This window comes from Periophthalmus magnuspinnatus, chromosome 12 (genome assembly GCF_009829125.3).
Source record: "Periophthalmus magnuspinnatus isolate fPerMag1 chromosome 12, fPerMag1.2.pri, whole genome shotgun sequence".
Taxonomy (NCBI): Eukaryota; Metazoa; Chordata; class Actinopteri; order Gobiiformes; family Gobiidae; genus Periophthalmus; species Periophthalmus magnuspinnatus.
Window position 1 is genome coordinate 16,692,985 of NC_047137.1, and position 22,107 is coordinate 16,715,091.

General features: G+C 38.1%; 1 protein-coding gene across 1 annotated transcript in view; it reads left to right on the forward strand.

The window, feature by feature from the left end:
• Nucleotides 1–375: 375 nt before the first annotated feature.
• The window catches only part of LOC117379242 (mucin-2), a 31,596-nt gene continuing 9,864 nt past the window's right edge, over nucleotides 376–22,107 (forward strand). Inside the window, exons 1-26 of the mRNA XM_055225587.1 lie at nucleotides 376–421; nucleotides 521–565; nucleotides 1,096–1,324; nucleotides 2,283–2,412; nucleotides 4,592–4,661; nucleotides 4,750–4,835; nucleotides 5,679–5,874; nucleotides 5,950–6,069; nucleotides 6,939–7,059; nucleotides 7,812–7,947; nucleotides 8,530–8,607; nucleotides 8,699–8,768; nucleotides 9,838–9,969; nucleotides 10,472–10,624; nucleotides 11,972–12,066; nucleotides 13,032–13,164; nucleotides 14,183–14,426; nucleotides 15,101–15,141; nucleotides 15,281–15,375; nucleotides 16,143–16,291; nucleotides 17,609–17,747; nucleotides 18,231–18,335; nucleotides 19,426–19,617; nucleotides 19,766–19,838; nucleotides 19,908–20,077; nucleotides 21,022–21,178. Coding sequence (XP_055081562.1) covers nucleotides 376–421; nucleotides 521–565; nucleotides 1,096–1,324; nucleotides 2,283–2,412; nucleotides 4,592–4,661; nucleotides 4,750–4,835; nucleotides 5,679–5,874; nucleotides 5,950–6,069; nucleotides 6,939–7,059; nucleotides 7,812–7,947; nucleotides 8,530–8,607; nucleotides 8,699–8,768; nucleotides 9,838–9,969; nucleotides 10,472–10,624; nucleotides 11,972–12,066; nucleotides 13,032–13,164; nucleotides 14,183–14,426; nucleotides 15,101–15,141; nucleotides 15,281–15,375; nucleotides 16,143–16,291; nucleotides 17,609–17,747; nucleotides 18,231–18,335; nucleotides 19,426–19,617; nucleotides 19,766–19,838; nucleotides 19,908–20,077; nucleotides 21,022–21,178 — 3,205 coding nt within the window. The remainder of the gene's footprint in view (nucleotides 422–520; nucleotides 566–1,095; nucleotides 1,325–2,282; nucleotides 2,413–4,591; nucleotides 4,662–4,749; nucleotides 4,836–5,678; nucleotides 5,875–5,949; nucleotides 6,070–6,938; nucleotides 7,060–7,811; nucleotides 7,948–8,529; nucleotides 8,608–8,698; nucleotides 8,769–9,837; nucleotides 9,970–10,471; nucleotides 10,625–11,971; nucleotides 12,067–13,031; nucleotides 13,165–14,182; nucleotides 14,427–15,100; nucleotides 15,142–15,280; nucleotides 15,376–16,142; nucleotides 16,292–17,608; nucleotides 17,748–18,230; nucleotides 18,336–19,425; nucleotides 19,618–19,765; nucleotides 19,839–19,907; nucleotides 20,078–21,021; nucleotides 21,179–22,107) is intronic.

Consider the following 22,107-nt stretch of genomic DNA (forward strand, 5'->3'; position numbering starts at 1 on the left):
GATGGTTTTTATTCGTGACTCGACCCAAAAACTCAGCGTGATACAGCAAAAACCTGAAATTTAACGATAAACATCTTAATTTATTGAATGTGGTGACATCATCCGTGTTACATATTCTTTCCACGTACAGTATCTTAATATCAACATTCAAAGTCAGTCATTTATTTGATCACTCGTGGCTAATGGAACCTCTTTCTTGATGAAACTTTAATGATAATGATTTGGGTGAATGTTTAATCTCGCCGTGTATTTTTTTGTATTGTTTCCTGGTTCTTTCCCCGTTGGACCCGTGCGGGGCATCAGGGGGAGGGGGGTATATAAGCCCAGGGTGGAGGGTCCTCGCACAGACCTTTGCTGTGACCTTCTGCAAACACCATGAGCTGCAGACGGGTGCTGGCTTTAAGCGCTCTACTTAGTTTAGGTATTAAAAAAACAGCTCAAATGTGTGGATTTTGAATGAATCTGTCTCTGTTTGTGTCTGTCCTGTTTGTAATGTGTCTGTTTTTGTTTGTTTTGATAGTTTTGGAGACTGGAGATGGACTGACACTGGAAGAACACAAAACATGTAAGTAAGAACAATGTTTAAAACTATATATGATCACATTTACACTTTAAACTAAACGTTTAAGTAAAGTTAAGTAAAAGTAGTAAAGTTCTGTATTTACGTTTTCTTTTTTTAAATGTAGGTATATTTCCTTTACTTAAGTAGATTTTAAAATACAGACTTCCTACTTTTACTTGAGTACATTTGAGAGTAGTATCTGTACTTTCTGCTCCACTACATTTATGAAAAAGACTGAAAAGTAAAAGTATTTTTCAGTATAGTTTGAGACCTGCTGAAAAGGCAGTTCATAAAGGCAAAACAAGACAAGTTTATTTGTACACAAAGTAATTCAAAGTGTTTTATAGAATGAGAAAGACATTAAAATCACAATACAACAAATTAAAATATAAATAATCGTCATAAAAGTAACATTTAAAAAGAAGCTGCACAGCTAAACAGAACCATTTGAGCCTGGATTTAAACATCGTCAAAGTAATTTGTGCAAAAAAAAAAAGCAAAAACACTAAATAAAACAGCCAGATTTTATCCAGACTCCTGCAGGAGCTTCGGCAGTGGGGCGGTGCAGCCGTTCAATGGGACTCTCTTCCACGTTCGCTCCGACTGCACCTGCACCCTCACCAGCTTCACCCATAACAGAGTGGACTGTACCATCACCACCAGGAGGGGGCGCAACGGGCTCCAGGAACATGTCGAGATCTTGATCAACAGAATCAGGACCGTTTTGCACAATGGAAGTATCCAGGTGGAGGAGACGAAAAAGTACGTTACATGAAGACACTGTCATTTATTGAATTTAGTCATTTCATTTTTCTGTATTTATATTTTGCGTCGGTTCATTTAAAACATTAAAAATAGGAGCAGGTGTGAATATAAATGTGTATCACCAGATTATTAAAAGCATTAGTACTGCTACTGCTACGCTACTACTACTACTACTGCTTCAACTACTCCTGCTCCTCCTTCTCCTACTACTGCTACTGCTGCTATTACTACTACTGCTACTACTGCTCCTACTACTACTACTATTACTACTATTGCTAGTACTGATACTACTACCACTACTGTTACTACTACTACAGCTACTACTACTACTACTACTGCTACGACTACTACTGCTGCTACTGCTGCTATTACTACTACTACTACTACTACTACTACCACTACTTTTACTACTACTGCTTCTATTGCTACTGCTACTACTACTGCTGCTGCACCACATTATTAAAGTACATTAGTGGCACTAGTCTATCCAGTTTTACATGTCCTTGATATATTATTATTATTATTATTATTCCCATTTTTGGGAAGCAAAATAACCAAAATATTTTTTTTTCCCATTTCAGTTCTAGTTCAGACAGTTTTTAGACGTAGACAATCATGAGATCTTGTATTAAAAGCTCAAAGTTCAACAAACACATGACATATTGAGTCAGTCTGTCGTCTCTTATAAATACACTTTATAAATACACTTTATAATTACATTTCCACAGTGTTGTTCTTCTGATGTGATGGACGACCTTCTTTTCCACAGAGTGATGGTTTAAACTCATCTCCTGTTATGAAACGCTTAAACACGAGCGTAGTATTTCTTCTGACTTGACACATATGTTTACGTGGTGTTAGCAGTGTGATACTTGATATAAATATGTACAGTACGTTGGCTGAACTACGACAAAAACAGGTCGTGTTCATGGCTGTGTTCGTTTGTGTTCGTCAGCGTCCCTTTGCCGTTCGACCACATGTACCAGCACATTTTCCCCTTTGGAATCTACACCAAACTGAGGAGCTCGGTGATTCCTCTGTCCGTCGTGTGGCACAGTGTCCCCGGAGGAATCGACACTTTATGGGTGAGACAAAAATCAACACTGTTATTCTACTATATACACTGTAATTATTCTGTTCTATTCTATTTCTATCTATAGTGTTTTTCTGCGTGTTCTCTTTGTTTCCTTTGTTGGCTTTGGGTCTGAGTATCGAGGCCCACATTCCTGTTCAAACCTGGATTGTCTTTCTTTACAAAAATTGCTTATTTAACTCTGCCCTCAAACTATTTCTCTTCACACACCTGTTTGTTTAGCGTTTCTGTTTGTTTGCTTCATATTTTGCATAATCGTTCAGGCCCCTCATAGGAGCTCTCAACATTTTTTTTTAATCCATAAACTCAGAGGAGCATCACAGAAGGCCACATACTCAAGTCACTTTACAGAGATGTTGCATTAGAGTCTATTTTAAGTCTATTTTTTAATTATTTTAAGCTATTTATCTATTATCTTGTTTTATTGCATGTACCATTTTCCTTCTGTTCTTTAACTGTGAGGTGCAATACTGGAATTTCCCCACTGTGGGACTAATAAAGGCAGATCTTATATTATCTTATCTTATCTGCCTCACTTTTGCGCGACACGTAAACAAACAGCGGCGTGTGATGAGCCATAAAACCCGACGCCATCGTTCTTGAGCACGGCACAGTTCAAAGTCCCTTGTGACTTAAGCCCCTCATTCCTATTCAAAGATGGCTTGTTTTTCCAAAAATGGCCTCTTTACCTCCCCTCGCATCCCGTTTCTTTTCTTTTATGGGATAGAATATCTAAACATTTATCATGGTTTTAAGTCAATCAAACTTAAAAGTGGCAGTTTGTGGAAAAAAGTTAAGAAAAGGACAAAAATATAGGAAGTGGTGCTGAGTTTTACCTCTACTTACATCATGAACACAGAAAACTCCATCCAAAATACAAGGACAATTTATTCAATTCAATTTATTTTTGTAAAGCCCAAAATCGCCTCTTTGGGCTGAACATGAGAAATGATTTAACCAACAGACAGTTAGAAAATCAACAATGAAACTGAAACAGACGAGCAAATTAATCAACAGAAACAAGGAAAGTGTCCCAGAGCGCCCCCTGTCCTCAGACCCTCCTTCTCGGCATGAAAGAACTTACAAAACCCAGTGGGGAAAAAGGGAAAACTCGAGGAGAACCACAGTGAAGGAGAGGTCCACTCACATGGACTAAACCAGGACTAAACCAGGGCTAAACTAGGACTAAACCAGGGCTAAATCAGGACTAAATCAGGACTAAACCAAGACTAAACCAGGACTAAACCAGGTCTAAACCAGGTCTAAACCAAGACTAAACCAGGACTAAACCAGGTCTAAACCAGGTCTAAACCAAGACTAAACCAGGACTAAATCAGGACTAAACCAGGGCTAAACCAGGTCTAAACCAGGACTAAACCAGGTCTAAACCAGGTCTAAACCAAGACTAAACCAGGACTAAATCAGGACTAAACCAGGGCTAAACCAGGTCTAAACCAGGACTAAACCAGGTCTAAACCAGAAACTAAATCAGGACTAAACCAGGGTTAAACCAGGTTTAAACCATGACTAAACCAAGACTAAACCAGGGCTAAACCAGAAACTAAACCAGGACTAAACCAGGGCTAAACCAGAAACTAAATCAGGACTAAACCAGGGTTAAACCAGGTTTAAACCAGGACTAAACCAGGACTAAACCAGGACTAAACCAGGGTTAAACCAGGACTAAACCAGGACTAAACCAGGACTAAACCAGGGTTAAACCAGGACTAAACCAGGACTAAACCAGGACTAAACCAGGACTAAACCAGGGCCGGCAGCTGCAGATGTGTCCAGGACTAATGCACATTCATTTACAGATAGAGTTCAAGTCTGTAGGGCACAAAATTAAGGGACAGAAAGAGCCTGACCCAAGGTAGGACCATTTACAAGGGCCGAATGAGCAGTGATTGTTTTTTATTAGTTTAATCATTATCATTATGTAATTTAGGTCACTTTCACACCACAAAAACACTCTTGGATCACTCATATTTCAATGTATAGGCGACACAGAGCTGCAGTTTGACACGTTCATCTGACGAGGCAATTTGGATCAACTTCATATCAGAACATTTTCAAATCTATTTATAAAAATCTGTTGTGAAATCTTAAATATAATGATGTTAGCTGTGTTCTGAGCAGGGAGTGGTCTAATCTGTCATGTGCACTTTAAGATTGAGATTGAACAAGAGCTGGACACTGACATGGAAGGACTGTGTGGAACCCACCTCAGAAGCATCACCAGTGAGACACATTTTGGTTTTAGCGAGTTTAGGTTGAGTTTGTTAACGTTAAAAACTGAAATATGTTATTAATATTGTTTTTTTTTCAGAGGACAACACAAAGGAGTTGATTTTACAAAGCGTCCGATCTGAAGAAACATGCAAAATATGGGATCCAGTTTCTGCTATTAACATGGTAGGTTTGTTTATTAAGTAGTAACAAAAAAACGGTCTTATAGGCTGTGTTCACTCAAACGCACCACGTCCAAAGTGGGACTAAACCCAGAACTAAACCTGGACTAGATCAGGACTAAGTCAGGACTAAATCAGGAATAAAAAAGGACTAAATCAGGACTAGAACCGGACCAAGCATCGAACTAGGACCCTTAATAGGACGTCAATTCAATAACGCAACCAAAACGTGCACAGAGAAGTTGTATCTACATTACATAAAAAAAGAAAAGCAAGTTACAGGTCAGATCTGTGGTGAGGCAAGCCCACTTACAGTCAGAATACCTATTTTTAGACATATTTGAGCAACAAAAACATGAATGAACATAGATAAACGTAATGCCATTGTGTGTGTACGTCGCTCTGGAGTATAAGTCGCACCAGTGAAAATATGCATAATAATGAAGAAAAAATATATATAAGTTGCATTTTTTGGGGAAATTTATTTTACAAAATCTGAGACCAACAGGGTGAATATCAGTACATCATGCTAATGCTAACGTAACGCATTTATATTCATTCAGCGACATGAAGCACAGACAGAACTGAACACGTGTCTGGTTTGTTAACGTAAGATATTAACAGTTAATCAGATAAATAAAGCACAAAAAAAACAAGCAACAGGTTTACTCTGGATCTCACTCCAAATCAATAAATCCATTGTGTTCTTCGTAAGTCACATCTGAGTATAAGTCGCACCCCTGGACAAGCTATGAAAAAAGTGCGACTTATACTCCGGAAAATACAGTATATAGTGAAACTTTAAAGAATTTTCTCTTTATTTACCCACTTTGTCCTCTTCTCACAGGGCTGCAGGCAGTTTTTGTCTTTCACTCTGGATTGTCTGACGCACATGACCTCAGATTATATTAATGTGTGTGAAGAAAACATGTATAACTATGAACAAAACGAGTTCATCCGCTGCTCCTTCTTCCAAGAGGTGGTCCGACAATGTAAACATATGGGCCATATAGGGGACAAGTGGAGACGCATAACACAGTGTAGTGAGTATTTTTAACCAATCAGTAATCAATAGTATATTCTTTTTACGTGATTTTGAGTTTTTGATTCTGTTTTAGGGGAGCCTACATGTCCCGGTGACTTGCTTTATGTGGAGGAGGGAGCAGCATTCATTCCCAGTTGCTTAAATCCAAAAATCGACAGCTATGAACTCACCAGCTCCTGTGTCTGCCCCGCTGGTGAGAGCATTTATGTCATTTTAAAGTCCAGTTTGAGAAACATCGCCACCTGATGTTAGTGACGCAAATGTAATGTGTAACTTAGACAATAGTGCATTAAAAACATGTTTTTAGATTAGATTTTCTTACATGTATTTGAAGGAATTTTAAAGAGAACCCATAGAGTGCAGACATTTAAAGAGGACCCATAGAGTGTGCACATTTAAAGAGGACCTATAGAGCGCACATTTAAAGAGGACCCATAGAGCGCATACATTTAAAGAGGACCTACAGAGCGCATACATCTAAAGAGGACCTATAGAGTGCACACATTTAAAGAGGACCTATAGAGCGCAGACATTTAAAGAGGACCTATAGAGTGCACATTTAAAGAGGACCCATAGAGTACACACATTTAAAGAGGACCCATAGAATGCACATATTTAAACATTTATGCATAAAAACGTTGTCTGAAATTCAACAGAACATAAATATAACCTGCAGCTTGTGATAGGATAAAATAATGTGAGTACAGTACATAAAATGCAGTGTTGCAACAGCAAAGAATAGCAGCAGTGAAATGTGTTTATCTAAAATTTCAGAATATATTTTTGAATACACATAACAGAACTATTAGAATAAAATAAAATCTGAGAGGGACTACGGGTTTGTCTGTTCTGGATTATTGAATGCGCTCACTGAAGGACAGGGGACAGTGGCTCAGTTGGTAGAGCATGTCGTCACTGATCTGAAGGTTGGCGGTGCGATTCCAGCTTCTACAGTTAAATACGGTCGTTGTGTCATTGGGCAAGACACTTGACCCACCTTTGCCCAAAGTGTCTGTGTTTATTTTATGACTTTAAACTAAATAAATGTGTTTGAAAGTGCAGGTCTGGTTGTGGATGAGCATCAGGAAGGCTCTCGGTGTGTGAGTCCGTCCAGCTGCCACTGTGTGTTTGGACACATCCTTTATGAACCTGGAGACACACGCAGCAATAAAAGAGAGACTTGGTAACATAAACTATAACCTTTAATGTTTAATCATTATTAGGGGATACCAATACCACTTTTAAAGAGTATGAGTACTTTATTTTGAGTACTCGCCCATACCAAGTACTGATCCTGATCCCACATTATTGTTGTTCATTACAGTGGTAAATCTGATTAATTTCATTGGATTTTTATAGTACATCTTATTTTTTCATCTTAGAAATTTAAAAAACGATTTCTCAAATAAGTATTCTTATAAAACTGGTACAATTCCAGCATAATTTATTTATTTAAACACCTGGCTTTATATATTTAACGCTTTGTCTTTAATTGCTAACAAGCTAACAGCTAACAAGGTAATTGCTAACGGCTAACGGGCTAACTGCTAACGGCCTTAGAGCTATTGAGCTAACTGCTACCGTGCTAACTGCTAACGGCTAACGAGCTAACGGCACTCTTTGCATAAGAGTGAGGGTTGTTACTTTTACTACGGCCACATTTTGATAAATATAGACATGCTGTACGTCATTTTAAAGCTCTAAACCCGCTCTATTCAGTCGTTATATGTGTTTGTCAATTACAGTAAGTTACAATGCGTGAACAAGCAAATATAATCGCCAGCGCCACTTAGCAACAACGTTAGCAATATTAGCTTGCAGCGCGAGTACTGGGGCCTGGTATCGGACTGATAGTGGTAATTGGTATCGGCACATTCCTAATAATTATATGTAAAATGTGCAGTGATTTTAATTGTAATGTCATGTTTATTGCAGTGTGTGTGTTGATGGAGAGTGGAGCTGTACACCTAGTGGACTTCCACCTGTTTGTGTCATAGAAGGGCTGTTTGTCACTACTTTTGATGGGAAGAGATACACAGTGGGCAGTGGATGTGTTTTCATGGCCTCACAGGTAAAACTGCTTTCTGTTTGAGTTAAATCTTAAAGATGCTATACTGTGTTACGCAAAAATTGACTCTTGTAGTTTTAAGTCATGTTATAATGTTGTTACCTCCGCAAAAACAGACCTGGAGTTGTGTTTTGTTTCATTCACACATGTTTGAGTCACACTTTATTATTAGTCCGTAACATTTCCAAAGCTCAAAATGCTCTGTTCCACCTTGTGATGTCATCAAGTGGGAGTTTTCACATCCAGCTACCATTTACCTTTAGTTCTGTAGAGATTGTCAATTCCAGGTCTGAAATCATCCAAATGATTCTAGAAATGAAGATGTATGGAGTTTAAAAACACAGCGGAGCACTTCCTGTATCGCCACATGATGACATCACAAGGTTGAACAGAGTGTTTTCTGTTTGAGACAAGAACTCAGCCTAAATATGCAGGTTTGTGTGTGTGTGTGTGTGTGTTAAACATGTGTGAATGAAAAAAAAACACAACTCCAGGTCTGTTTGTGATGAGGAACCAACATTAGAGCAGATCAGAAAACAGCGAAATATGAACACTTTAAAGTTAAATTTTATAAACCTCTTGCAGGATTCAGACTGGAAAATAATCGTGGAGCATGCAGACGGAGCAACCTCTACCAGTTCTGTGCATTTTGAGATTTTCGAGGTACTAAAATATGCAATTAATTTATAGTAATAAGGCGTAAATGATCACGTTTATAAATGTACGCATCAGTAACAATTTGTGTAATTTACAGGAGAGATACACATTTGCAGACAACATGGTAACCTTTGACAACAAGGCGATCTTTGACCTTCACGAGTCTGGTGAGAAACACATATACTAATCTATATATTTATCTATAGGACTACTGCTATACTACTGCTACTACTACTACTAGAACTACTTCCTGGTCCAATGGAATTCCAGCCCCATTCACTATAATTTGGGCAGATTTCAACCTGCTTCAGACCTAGGCCTAAAAATAAAAGTGCATTATGGATAAATGTTGGGAAATACACCTGTAAAAACAAAAAAAAAAACACTAAAAAACCCCAAATTGAAATATGTATCTGTCTTATATTTAAAGGGCCCATACTACGCTATTTTCTGATCTATGTTCTAAAGTTGTTTCCTCATCAAAAACATACTTGGAGTTGTGTTTCGTTTCATTCATACACAAATCTTGGTGATACAGGAAGTGCTCCACAGTGTTTTTAAACTCCGTACACCTTCACTAGAATCATTTGGATCATTTCAGACCTCGCATTGCTAATCTCTACTAAACAAAAGGTGAAAGGTAGCTGCTAACTTGAAAGCTACCACTTCATGACATCACAAGGTGGAACAGAGCATTTTGAGGTTTGGGGATGTTACAGACTCATAATAAAGTGTGACTCAAACATGTGTGAATGAAACAAAACACAACTCCAGGTCTGTTTTGGAGGAGGTGACAGCATTATAACAGGGCTTAAAGCTACAAGAGTCCATTTTAGGTAGAAATCTAGGGATAATAATGGACTCAGACTTGAACTTTAACAGCCACATCTGCAGCCGTTAAAAAATATTGCAAAAATCAAAAGTATACTGTCAAAACCAGACTTGGAGCGACGTCAAACGAGCCTTAAGACAGAACAGAACATCCAGAACACTGCTGCTCTGGTCCTGACTAGAACCAGGAAGTACTTCACACATGCGTCTTGTGCTCAGGTCTCTGCACTGATATTGTGATTTTTAATGTCTTTCTTATTCTGTAAAGCACTTTGAATTAATTTGTACCAATTGTGCTATACAAATAATATTTCCTCGCCTTTTGTGTAATGTAGGACCTTTCAGTTTAAAAAAAAAAAGTTTACAGTTGAGCTTTATTAGTTTGTTTTTGCACTTTTATTCCAGAACATGCGTTGGTTTTCTGGCAGTCTTCGATGTTCGTTGGAGTCTACACAGCTTTTGGACTTAAACTACAAATCCAGATGTCTCCAGAAATCCAGCTCTACATCACCCTCCCTTCAAACTACACTGTCTCTGGTGAGTAAACATTATCGGGAACATAACACGATTTTTAGCCTGAAACGTGGCATTCTTTTTAACCCTCTGGTGCATGAATTATCAAAGCCTTGGTCAAGATTTTTTTCTGAAGTGTTTTTATTCTTCTCAGGACATGAAACAACATTGTGAACTGCCTGTAAAAATGAATTAACTTGTGTTCTATTGTAAATACTGTAAATATACAAACACATGTTTCTTTTTAGGCTTTGAAAAACATTTAAACAACTTTTGGAAAGTTTTAACACTGTATAGGCCTGAATAAGAAAACCAATTAGAGGAAATTTACTTGTAGTTACACCGACTGACCACTGAATTGACCTCAATGGAGTGTGGCAGCAGAGAGCACTGTAGACACTGATATGCAGTTCCACCACATAAACCGATGCATTAAAGAGAAAGTTATGTTTTAGTTGTTGTCCACTGCAGTGACCGCTGTGCACCAGAGGGTTAAAGTTGAACATTACAATGCGTTTTTCTTCAGGTCTTTGTGGGAATAACAACGGAGACACAGGAGACGACTTCAGGACGAGTTATGGTATTATCGAGAACTCACCTCAGGCGTTTGCTCAGTCCTGGAGTGTTGGTCCTTGTAACAAAATCAACCCACCTCCTCCCTGCATAAGAACTCAATATGGTACGTAACAGTAATAGAACAGTTTGGGAAAACATCTAATAGCCATGTCTGTGTAATCTCTGTTGTCCGTGTGAAGTTAAAAGAAAAATTCAAATCTGTAACTGGACAAAAAGGTGTAGGAATAAAGAAGTTTGGTGGCTCGTTCTGGTCTGATTACTGCTGGACACTGCCTTATATTCATCTGAAAGTCTTAACTTCATCCTTAGACCTATATCTAAACAAAGAAAACAGCAGGGCTAGCCAGTATGCTAACAGCCAGTATGCTAATAGGTGTGCGAGCGCTCATTAGGGGCCTGAATGATTATAGTAAATATGATTCAGGCACAGTTCAGACTAAGTGTAGCTCATTAGACCTAGCTAACAAACAGAAACTGTAAACAAGCAGGTGTGTTAGCTTCAGTGTCGTTAGCTCCTCCCTTCAGACAGATATAAAGCAGTGTCCAGCAGGAATCTGACCAGAACTGAAGAAGCTAAACGTCTTACACTCCTACAACCTTTTGTGCAGCTGACAGATTTTATATTTTTCTTTTACTATCCAAGCACCGTCTCATCTGATTAGCACGGATTCACAATTAATGTTTTAAAATCATGATTCACTGTGCAGTTTTAAACATGTTCTGGAGCTTTAGCAATTGAGAAAAGACTGAAATATGAACAGTTAAACTAATACCAAGAATCAAATGCATTTCCGCAAAGGTTTTAATTGTTTAAATGTTTTTTTTTATTCAATTCTAGTTTATTTCTATAGCACATTTAAACAACTTCAGCTGCCCAAAGCGCTTCAGATAAAAGTCAACAAAAACAAACGTACAGACAACACAATACGTAGGAAAAGGACAATAAAACACCACAATATCCTAGTCTAGTATTAAATGCCAGGGAGAAAAGGTAGGTTTTCAGTCTAGTCTTAAACTCCTCTGGGTGGAATATTGGGCTGCAGTAACTCCCTCAAATAAAGAGGACCCATAGAGTGCACACATTTAAATACAATCCATTTTTGCCTGAAGTACCCCCTGAGCTTTGTCTCACTTCAAATACCCACTACCTCAAGTGCTAGGTTTGAGTTACTGTCAATTATTTTCTTTATTCATACATATTTAAGTTAATCTGTTGTCTACACTCATCCAAATAATTCTAAAACATATAAAACTGACTGCAAATAGCTTTACTTTCAAAATCAAATCTGAAATCATTCCAGCTAAATGCTCGCGTACACCAATGGGTCCCCACACCCCTGCTTAGGAAACACTGGTGTAAACATAATAACTGTTGACTGTGACGACTTTTGGCAACCATTTTGTAACCGTAACCTGTAACGAGTATTTAAACTGGTGTTTTTTATTACAGAAATCTTTGCTGGTGAGAAATGTCCTGTTTTAACTGATCCACATGGGATTTTTGCTGCATGTCACAGCCAAGTTCCAACTGACTATTACCTCCAGGTGAGAAGTGGATTCTTTTTTAGTTACGTAACAGTAATTCTAGGTTTATATAAGAATGGACTCGGACAAACACCATCAGTCAAAAGTTTGGACACACCCTCATTCAAGGAACTTTCCTTTTCCTGTATATTTTTGTCATTTCAAATCATTTTTATTGCCTATATGTGTTTATATTTAGTAAAGCATTATTTTCATAGCTTTGCTCCCGGTCGTGTTTTTTCGTGCCCAGGAGCCTTTAAATATCGTGAGCTCGGCGTGCTCGCTCTCTACTCGCCGCTGTCCACCGGTCTTTGTTCCACGCTGCCCCCTGCTGGCACGTCTACACCAGAGCCTTAGCTTTTTATCAGCGTAGCTTCTTTTTGTTTGTATTTTGTGTAGGGATAGTTTATGTTTTGTTTTGTTTTTTTTGTTGTTTTTGGGCACAGGGGTTTGTTACATTTTTATTTATTTATTTTTTTTTTTCCAACGTCTTTAAAAATTGGGAAGAAAGTTTAAAAAAAGTAAGACAAAGTATTGAACCATTATCCTTATTTTTTTTTACCCGTGCCTTTATTAAATATGTTTTGATCTGCTTTTGGGTCAGAACAGTAAGATATATGGAATTATGCAGCAAAAAAAAGGCAAATAATTTTAACTAACTTTTTTTATTTGATGTCTTCCGTATGTATAAAATGTAGAAGTAGAAATCATAAGGGGAAAAAAACAGTGAATGAGAGGGTGTGTCCAAACTTTGACTGGTAGTGTAGACCTGGTTTAGTCCTGGTTTAGTCTAAGTTGAGTTCAGGGTTTAGTCCCTTGTTTGATGTGGTGTGTTTACAACTGGGAACATCTTTTAGTGCGTTATGGTGTGGTAGGTTGTTGATCGATGTGCTTTTGTTGTTTTGCTCCTGATTACACTGTAAATGTTGTCCATAAAAGCTGAATAAAGTTTGATTTTGAATGGTGTTGTTTTTTTTCTCTTTCAGGCCTGTCTCCTGAGAACATGCAGCTGCAGCTCTGACCCGCAACAGTGTTTTTGCTCCGCTTTGTCCAGTTATGTCAAAGAATGCTCCAGTCTGGGGGTGGAGGTGGGGGACTGGAGGACGGCCACCGACTGCAGTAAGTTTTATCTCAACCGAGCGCATATCAAACACATTCATAGCTCTACAGATCAAATATATGTCATTATATTTTAAATTTGCACGTTGATTCTATACATTTTTGCTTATTTTTATGTATATTTTTATTGTTCTTATTAGTTACTCTTCTATTTGTTTGATGAATAAAGTTTGTCCATTTCTAATCTTGCTTTGGTCACACGTCACATCGCTGTCACTCAGTTTGACCGGTGACAGTTTGAAGTCCAGCCGTTTCATCGTTCTTGTCTCATAAACACAAGGGCAGTCATTATGAAGAGAAGTAGGAGTTAAATGGGTCGAGACATTTGGTCCTGGCTTAAGCCCAGTTTAGTCATGATATAGACTTGGTTTGGTCCTGCTCTAGTCCTGATAGTGTCTAAACCAGACTTAGAGAGGCTTATTCATTCATTTGTGTCCAGTAGGTTAGACGACTGTAACTTCCTGCTCACTGGACTCTCCAAACGAGCCTTAAGACAGAACAGAACATCCAGAACACTGCTGCTCGGGTCAGGACTAGAACCAGGAAGTACTTCGCACATGTGTCCTGTGCTCAGGTCTCTGGCTCCTGTGGCTCAGAGAATAGACTTTAAAGCAGCTCTAAACCGGGACTAAACCGGGACTAAACATGGGGAATCAGTGTTTCAGTTTTGTGCAGTTAAAACCTGGAACATTCTTCCTGAAGATGTGAGACAGACCTCGACTTTGACAATGTTTAAATCCAGGCTCAAACGGTTCTGTTTATCTGTGCATACGACTGAAAGGGTTTTGTTCTGCCTCTTCTCTTTTAATGTAAAGTTTATGATAATTATTTATGTTTTGATTTGTTTCTATTGTGATTTTAATGTCTTTCTTATTCTGTAAAGCACTTTGAATTACTTTGTCTTCATTGTGCTGTATAAATAAACTTGCCTTATTTCCAGTTTGTCCCTGTAGCAGTTCGTGGAGTTTCCATTGTTGGCTGTTGTCTAATTTGAATTCTCTGCGTTGTTATGTTGCAGTGGTGGAGTGTCCAGGTAATCTTGAGTTTTCCTATGATGTTGTGGCGTGTAACAGCACCTGTCGCTGCCTGTCGCTGCCGGACCTGTGCTGTCTGGCGGAGGACGTCCCGGTGGAGGGCTGTGGATGTCCTGAAGGAACCCACCTGAACAAAGATCTCACCTGCAGCCCAAAGTCTCAGTGTGAATGTCACTACAACGGAGGCACCACAGCACCGGGACCTGCTGTCATCGACGGGAGGCAATGGTGAGCTGGAAAACTGATTTAAAAGCAAAAGCTGGTGTTCATAGAGCCTGTAGTGTATTTTCAAGACGCCATTTTGCTTATCAATCCTCGTTTTCACCTCCACTGTGACGTACAAACTCTATTCTCCAATTTTATTTTCTTAATCGATTTGGCAGCATTGTCTTGTCCTTTTGGCTCAAATGAAAAACAATCTGCTCACTCGCTACGATGATGTGCAGCTGTCCGTAGGGGGCGCCGACAGCTCCGCGGCTCTTTGTTATGCTGACGTTTACAGCAATGACAGCTCCTATTGGATACCGCAGTTTCATTATTAGGTTGTTTTAGATGAATTTTGCGATTTCACATGTGCAAATTACAACACAATGATCCACAGGTGTCATAGATTATAAGTATATAACAGACACAAGTACAATATGTGCTCGTTATGACACTAAACATGGATTAAACCCGAAACTAAAGATGGATTAAACCAGGACTAGAATTGGACCAAGATAAGTATAATTACATAACTACATCAATATTAAATTTGGCTCAAAGTGGACCAAAGTGTGAACGCGCCCTAAGTGTAAAATTTACTAAAAACATATATATAGTTGTCTTTATGTCACACTAACATTACGTGTATATTTTATTTCACACAGCAGGTCATGACGAGTGATCTGTTTGTTTTATAGTTTTTGTGAAGACGGGCAGTTGAAGTGTTCAGATGACTGTGGTAAATATTACACACAGCTTTCTCAGAGCATCAGATTATATAAACATTCTTATTTGGAAGATGTATTTGATTGTTTATTTGCAATTATGTAAAACCCAAACAAACAAAAAAACAAAGCATAATTTCTACCTTTCACCAGGATGCACAAATGGGAAGGTTTGTGTCCACTGCTCTGATTTTAAAGTGGACACTCTTCACAAAACCTGTGCCAGTCTCAGCAAACCCACAGTAAGTGTATTGATGCCCACTTTACATAACATTAATTTTGTTGTACTGAATAAAAATCAGCTCTGACAGAACCTCCCCCGTCCTCTGGAACCTCAAGAACCGCTACTGTCCCCCCACATGTTCTTATGTTTTTTCCATATTTTTTGCATGTTTTAAATTTTCTTTCTTTCTATGACAATATTGAGTGTCTAGAAAAGAAGTTTATCAATATAGAAATGTAAATTGTAGTATTATTATTCATTAAATACCATGGTAATTGGATTAACGAGGGATAGCATTTTTCAGCTACTGTGTTTTCATATTATTACCGAGATTTAGTCTCTGAGAAAACAGTGAGCTAGCTAGCATGCTGCTGTGCACAAAGCTAACGGTCACTTTTATTAAAATCAGAAAACATAAAAAAAAAAATCTATTAAAATTCACATTAATTAAAATAAAGACTAGGCAGTTATTTTTATTTGTAGAACACAGTTTGTGGTGTTGTTTTAATATTTATTATGCCTCAAAATCAGCATTAGCGTTAGCATTGAGACACAGACATGTCTCTTTCTGTGTTTTTAAACGATACAAAATTGCCCCAGGAACATAAGTACCATGAAAATATGTACAGATATTTTTATGTTTTAAGTTTTAATTAGGCGACACGTTAACCCCAACCCTATTATCATATTATTGCTGTGCTGAAAAGTGCAAATGTGAAAAGGTTTACAGTGACATAATGAAAATGTGATCATGAATATTTGATTTTTTCATTTAAATCCACCCTTTTCCAGTCTTCTTCTTGTGAGAGCGGCTGTTACTGTCCGTTTGGTCAGTTTGAGAATCACCATGGCGACTGTGTTCCTTTGGACAACTGCACCTGCTCGTACAGCGGAAACGTTTATAATGCAAGAGAGACTGTCCAGAGCTCCTGCACAATGTGGTACGAATCTGTATTTAGAGCTACACGGTTCAAAAGGAACAAGTTCACTTCATAATTTAATTTAATATTATAGTTTATGATGGGGGAGATCGGGCTTTGTGTAAATCTATGGGTGATTTGAGTTCAGTTCACAAAGTTAATTCCATTTTTTGGTCCTTCTACGGTTAAAATAATTTCAACTGACAACAAAACTCATTCCATAGTGTTCGTTAATACAACAGTGAAGAGATTTCATTTTTAATTGCTAACAAAGAAGAAATACTATGAGTTTGAGAATATTTTTGCTTTTATTACATGCAGTGGAACTAGTAAATCCCATAGACTGTTTATATAAATGGACATAGCTAACGCGCTAGCCAGCATGTTACAAATAGGAAGTGAACATGGGTTTTTATTTCACTATTTTGTCCCTGATTCAAAACATAAACGTTAATAACAAACAAATCAGGTGCCTTCTTTCCCCGAGATCGCTCCCACCAGCGTTTCCTTCAACACCCTCGCTCCGGATTGGCTCTTTAGTTGCTATGATACTCGTGGTCGGAATTCCTAATATGCAACTCGGCTCCAAATTCGCCGCTATAACTGCTCTAGCTTCGATGAGCTTCATTTGACTGGAGCTGAACTCTGTGGGCGACTTCACACTCACTCAGTCCACTTCTTTACACAGTTTATGGCAAATACACATTGAAACAATCTGTAAACCAACTAAACAGATGTGTGAATATGTTGTAGGTACATTGTGATGAAACAGTTTTGATCAATTCCTTTGTTTTTCCATGTGTTTTTGCTTTATTTTTGTTTGTTTTTTTCATTTTTTTTACTATATTCTACTGAAAAAAATGAACAAGACAATCCCAGACACATAATTCATACCAGTTTTTGTTTCATCATCTGCATAAACCCAGTATTTACAGAGGTATAAACCATAAAGATTCTTCGTTGAGCGATCAGATCCACTGACCCACAGGTTGGCGATGTGATTCCAGCGCCCACAAATGAATGCTGTTGTTATGTCCTTAGGCAAGACACTTAACCCACCTCACCCCCAGTGTTTGTGTACACTGGTGTATGAATGTGTGTGTGATTTGATGAGTGGTTCTTTGATGTAAAGTGCTTTAAGTGACTTGAAGGTGGAAAAAAAACAAAAAAAAGTTACAATTTTCCGTTTAAACCAGGTCAAAACATCTGCATTTTGACTGTTAAAAGGCAGATTGTACCTGCCCTTCAGCTCAAGGTTAAACTGTGTATTTTTGAATGCAGTGATGTAACGTGAGCCCAGTGTATAACATATATTTAAAGCACACATGTATTTTTCAGTGAGTGCTCTCATGGCCAGTGGCTCTGCACAGATGAACCTTGCTCCAGTAAATGTCAGGTTTTTGGGAATGGACATTACCAAACGTTTGACTCCAAATGGTTTCGCTTTGATGGACACTGTCAGTACACTTTAGTCCAGGTAAGATTACATAACTTCAATATACAGGGTGTCCATAAACGCCAGTTGATCAGATATATTGATCAGACTTGTATCTCTTCCATAGTTTGTTCTGTAGTGTCGTTGAGTCTGCGTATCTGATTTTGTCTCATTGAACCGTGATCCACACTGTGTCTTCTCTTGAGGAGGAGCGATTTCTTAGGGGTTCATTAAAAACTTTTATAACCACCGAGTACAACAGAACAAATCTAATTCATGTATCTTATCACCTGCCTTTGTAATTAAATCTTAAAATTGTAATGAGACTTTACGGACGCCCTGTATATTTGTCAAATAACTCACTCGTTCAGTCGTCTTATAGAGTGAGTTTTTGGACAAAGAAACTTAAGGTGTAGATCTGATTGAGTGCCAGTTTTGAAGAGATATGACAATGAAGTCAGTAGTAGACAATAATAATGTACAGCGAGTTTATTTGAAATGATATAAATCCAAATTGTTTTTTAGGACGATTGCGGCTCAGGAAATGGTACATTCTCTGTCCGAGTGGAAAGTGTTCCCTGTTGTGACGAGGCTCTGACTTGTTCTCGGTCAATCGTACTGGACGTCAAGGTAAGAATTATTCAGACATTTATATAGAAGTGAGCAGATTATTTAAAAATCGGTAATATTGTGAATGTTGTTTTGAGTATATGCTAAGTTTGAATATCGAGTATTTCATTTATTATAAAAAAATGTTGAGTAAAGAGCTCATAAAAAACATGTTGTAAACTCCCATTTTACAGTGGCTCAGTGGGTTGAGTGATCAGATCCACTGACTCACAGGTTGCGATTCCAGCTCCCACAAATGAATACTGTCATTGTGTCCTTAGGCAAGACACTCATCTCGCCCCCAGTGTCCGTGTACACTGGTGTATGAATGTGTGTGTGAATGGGGGAGTGGTTCCTTCATGTAAAGCACTTTGAGTGACTTCAAGGTGGAAAAGCGCTGTATAAAAATGACCATTTATTCATTCCTGATACATTTAAAGTCATATTTTAACCAGTGGTGGAACGTAACAAAGTAAAAGTAGTAAAGTACTGTACTTAAGTATAAATTTTAGGTATCTGTAATTTACTTAAGTACATTTTAAAGTGGATAATCTTTACTTTTACTTCAATACATTTGAGAGCAGTATCTGTACTTTCTACTCCACTACATTTTTTAACTGGACTGAAAAGTAAAAGTATGGTTTATTATTGTCTGAGACCTGTTGAAAAAGGTGGGGGTTGATGTTTAATGCATTTGTAATTTGACGACAATTAAAATATATAAATAAAAACAGGGGGAAAAAAGATTGATTCAATTGTTTCTGTTGAACAAAATTCAGCACAAATCTTTGTCAAAATCACTACAACTGAAGATCAAACTTCAAAATCAGCATGAAATTCCTTTTTACTCTTCAAGTACATGTTTAAACAGGTACATGTTTATACTTTTATTTTTCATGTGCTATTTTTTCTTATACTTGAATATTTCTTTGCTTTGGTGTTTGTACTTTTACTTAAGTAACCAAACTGATTACATCTTCCAACACTGGTGTTAACACTTTTCTGTTATTAATACAGCTTAAATATCTTTAACTCAACTCTAAAAAGCACTAAGTAAATTTTTGCCCAAATCACCCACCTCTACATTAATGACATGTTCTATTTCCTGAAGGATGTTTTGAGCCTCTCCCTGAGCGACATGAAGGTGACAGAGCTTGTCCACAGAGCCCTGGCCCTGCCCACTCCTCTCTACACAGTTCAAACAGTGGGGCTCTACATCATCATAAACGTCCCCAGTAAAGGCATCACCCTGATCTGGGACAAACACACCTGGATCACGATAGAACTACAGCCGGAATTGAAGGTGAGGACAACGACGTTAGTTAGCCAAATTTAAAAAAAAAAGTCCAGTCAAAGGTCTTATATTACGCAAAATTAACTCTTGTTTAGTACATTTTGAACCTCTTGCATATCATTTTAAACCTGCTGTACTTCCGTTTATTGTTCTTTAGAAACAAGTGTGTGGCCTCTGTGGGAATTTTGACTCCAATGAGATGAACGATCTTCAAATAAAAGCCTCATCAGGTAAATCTAACTGTGTGTCTCTATATTGCGTTGTACCATCCTGAGTTTAACTGTGTGTGTTTGTTTTAGTGGCGTTGAGTCCGATTGTGTTTGGGAACAGCTGGAAAAGCCCCTCCCGCGCCTGTTCCGACGTCACCACGGAGATGTTTCCCTGTGAGCACCACTCGTACTGCGGAAAATGGGCCCAAAGACGCTGCCGGATCATCACAGGAGACACTTTCAAGGACTGTCATCTCAAAGTACAAACATTAATACTATAAAAAGATGACACTTTTTAATAAAAACACCTTAATTAGACTTAAAAATCAAGAATAACAACTTAATTCATCATTTTTTTAGGCTTAGTAACTACTTAATAGGCTTAATAGACAATAGCGCCCTCAACCTCACTGTTAGCGTCACTACTTCCTGTCCAGTTTTATCTCTGATATTTTTGCTGAATCCACGCTAAAATGAATAAATATTTAAAGATGATTCAGTGGACAGAGCGCTGTGGATGGATGTCACTGACAACATGTTAAACACTACACAAATTAAATGAATACTTCACCAGAGACACTTCTGTGTTTAGAAAGAGACATGTTTGTGTCTCAATGCTAACGCTAATGCTAATTTTGAGGCATAATAAATATTAAAACATCACCACAAACTCATGTATTCTACACATAAAAAAAATAATCGGGTAGTCTTTATTTTTATTTATTTGAATTTTAATTACGTTGTTTATTTTATGTTTTTCCAATTTTAATAAAAGTGTCTGTTAGCTTTGATGCACAGTGAGCTAGCTAGTGCGCTACTGTATACAGAGCCTATTAGGGTTAGGATTTACGGCTATGGTATTAAGTATTTATCAAGTCAGATTAAAATGTTCCGCTGATTTAAAAGGTTTTGATGCTGTCTCTTTACCTGTAGAGGCAGGATTACAGCGCCATCTGCAGTCCGTCTTGTTCAGAACAGTATTCCAGGTGTGTGACAGTAAAAAGGTCCTCTCGTCCTGGTTTAAAGTCCCGTGGGCATGTTTCTGTATTTCTCTTTCTTCCTTAATGTTTGCTGGGGGGACTTTTTACTCTCACACACCTGAGACACTGTCCTGAATAAGTCGTACTGCAGATGGCGCTGCGGTCCAAACTGTCAGGTATGAAAACAAACTAAACTTTGGGGATCTCGATCTTGTTTTTCTCAGGTGGACCCAGAGCCGTACTACCAGGCCTGTGTCCAAGAGTCATGTTCTTGTGAGTTTGAAGGGAGGTTCTTGGGTTTCTGTACGGCTGTGGCTGCTTACGCCGAGGCCTGCAGCGACTGGGACGTCTGCGTGGACTGGAGAACTCCGGATCTGTGCCGTGAGCTTGAGTTCATTCACTTTAACTGTCACATTATAATGCTATTGGACTTATATGAGGCACATGTCCTCCTTGGCCTGTTGTTGTATGAAGGAGTGTGATTGTGAGTGCAAATATGGTGGAATACAGTCCCTCTGAGTAAAAAATAAACCAGAATTTTCCATATTTTGAAAGGTAAAATCCTCAAAATGTCACCTGCAACAGAAAGCCAAAAGCCATAAATAGGGATCATGTTTATTTTGTTGTTTTTTTTTGTTTTTTGTTTTGTCCAATACTAGCAGAGATACACTACCAGTCAAAAGTCGAATAGCTTATAAAATGCTGCAAACCTCCATATCTCATAGTTCACATATCTGATGCCTTCTGTTTGTATAAAATTTAGAAAGTCATAAAAAAAACAAAAAAACAACATTGAATAAGATGGTGTATCCAAACTTTTGATTTGCTGTGTATCTCTGCTCGCATTGGGCCAAAAAACATGCAAATATGGTCCCTACTTATGGCTTTTGGCTTTCTGTTACAGGTGACATTTTTAGGACCCTTCAAAAGTTGGAAAAGTCTGTTTTTGTTTTTACTCGGAGGGACTTAAGTATGTTAATTGTATCCATGAGGGAATCTCCATCCATTGCACCATTTTGCACTATATCCTGTTTATATAAATGGACGTAGCTAACCTGCTAGCCACCGTGTTCCAAACAGGAAGTGATCATGGGCTGCGCTTCTGGCTCCCCTTCACTTTCTATTGAAAAACTGTCCTCTCTCTGTACCTGCTGCTGTCAGACTCGTCATTTTGGTCTTAAATGTTCGTATTAACCCTCTACATGATCCTGTTTTTTTATTTCACTATTGTGTCTGTAACTCAAGATATGAACCACTTAGCTGCCTTAGCAACAGGTTTGACTGACAGCGTTGCTAAGCGCCCGCTCCCT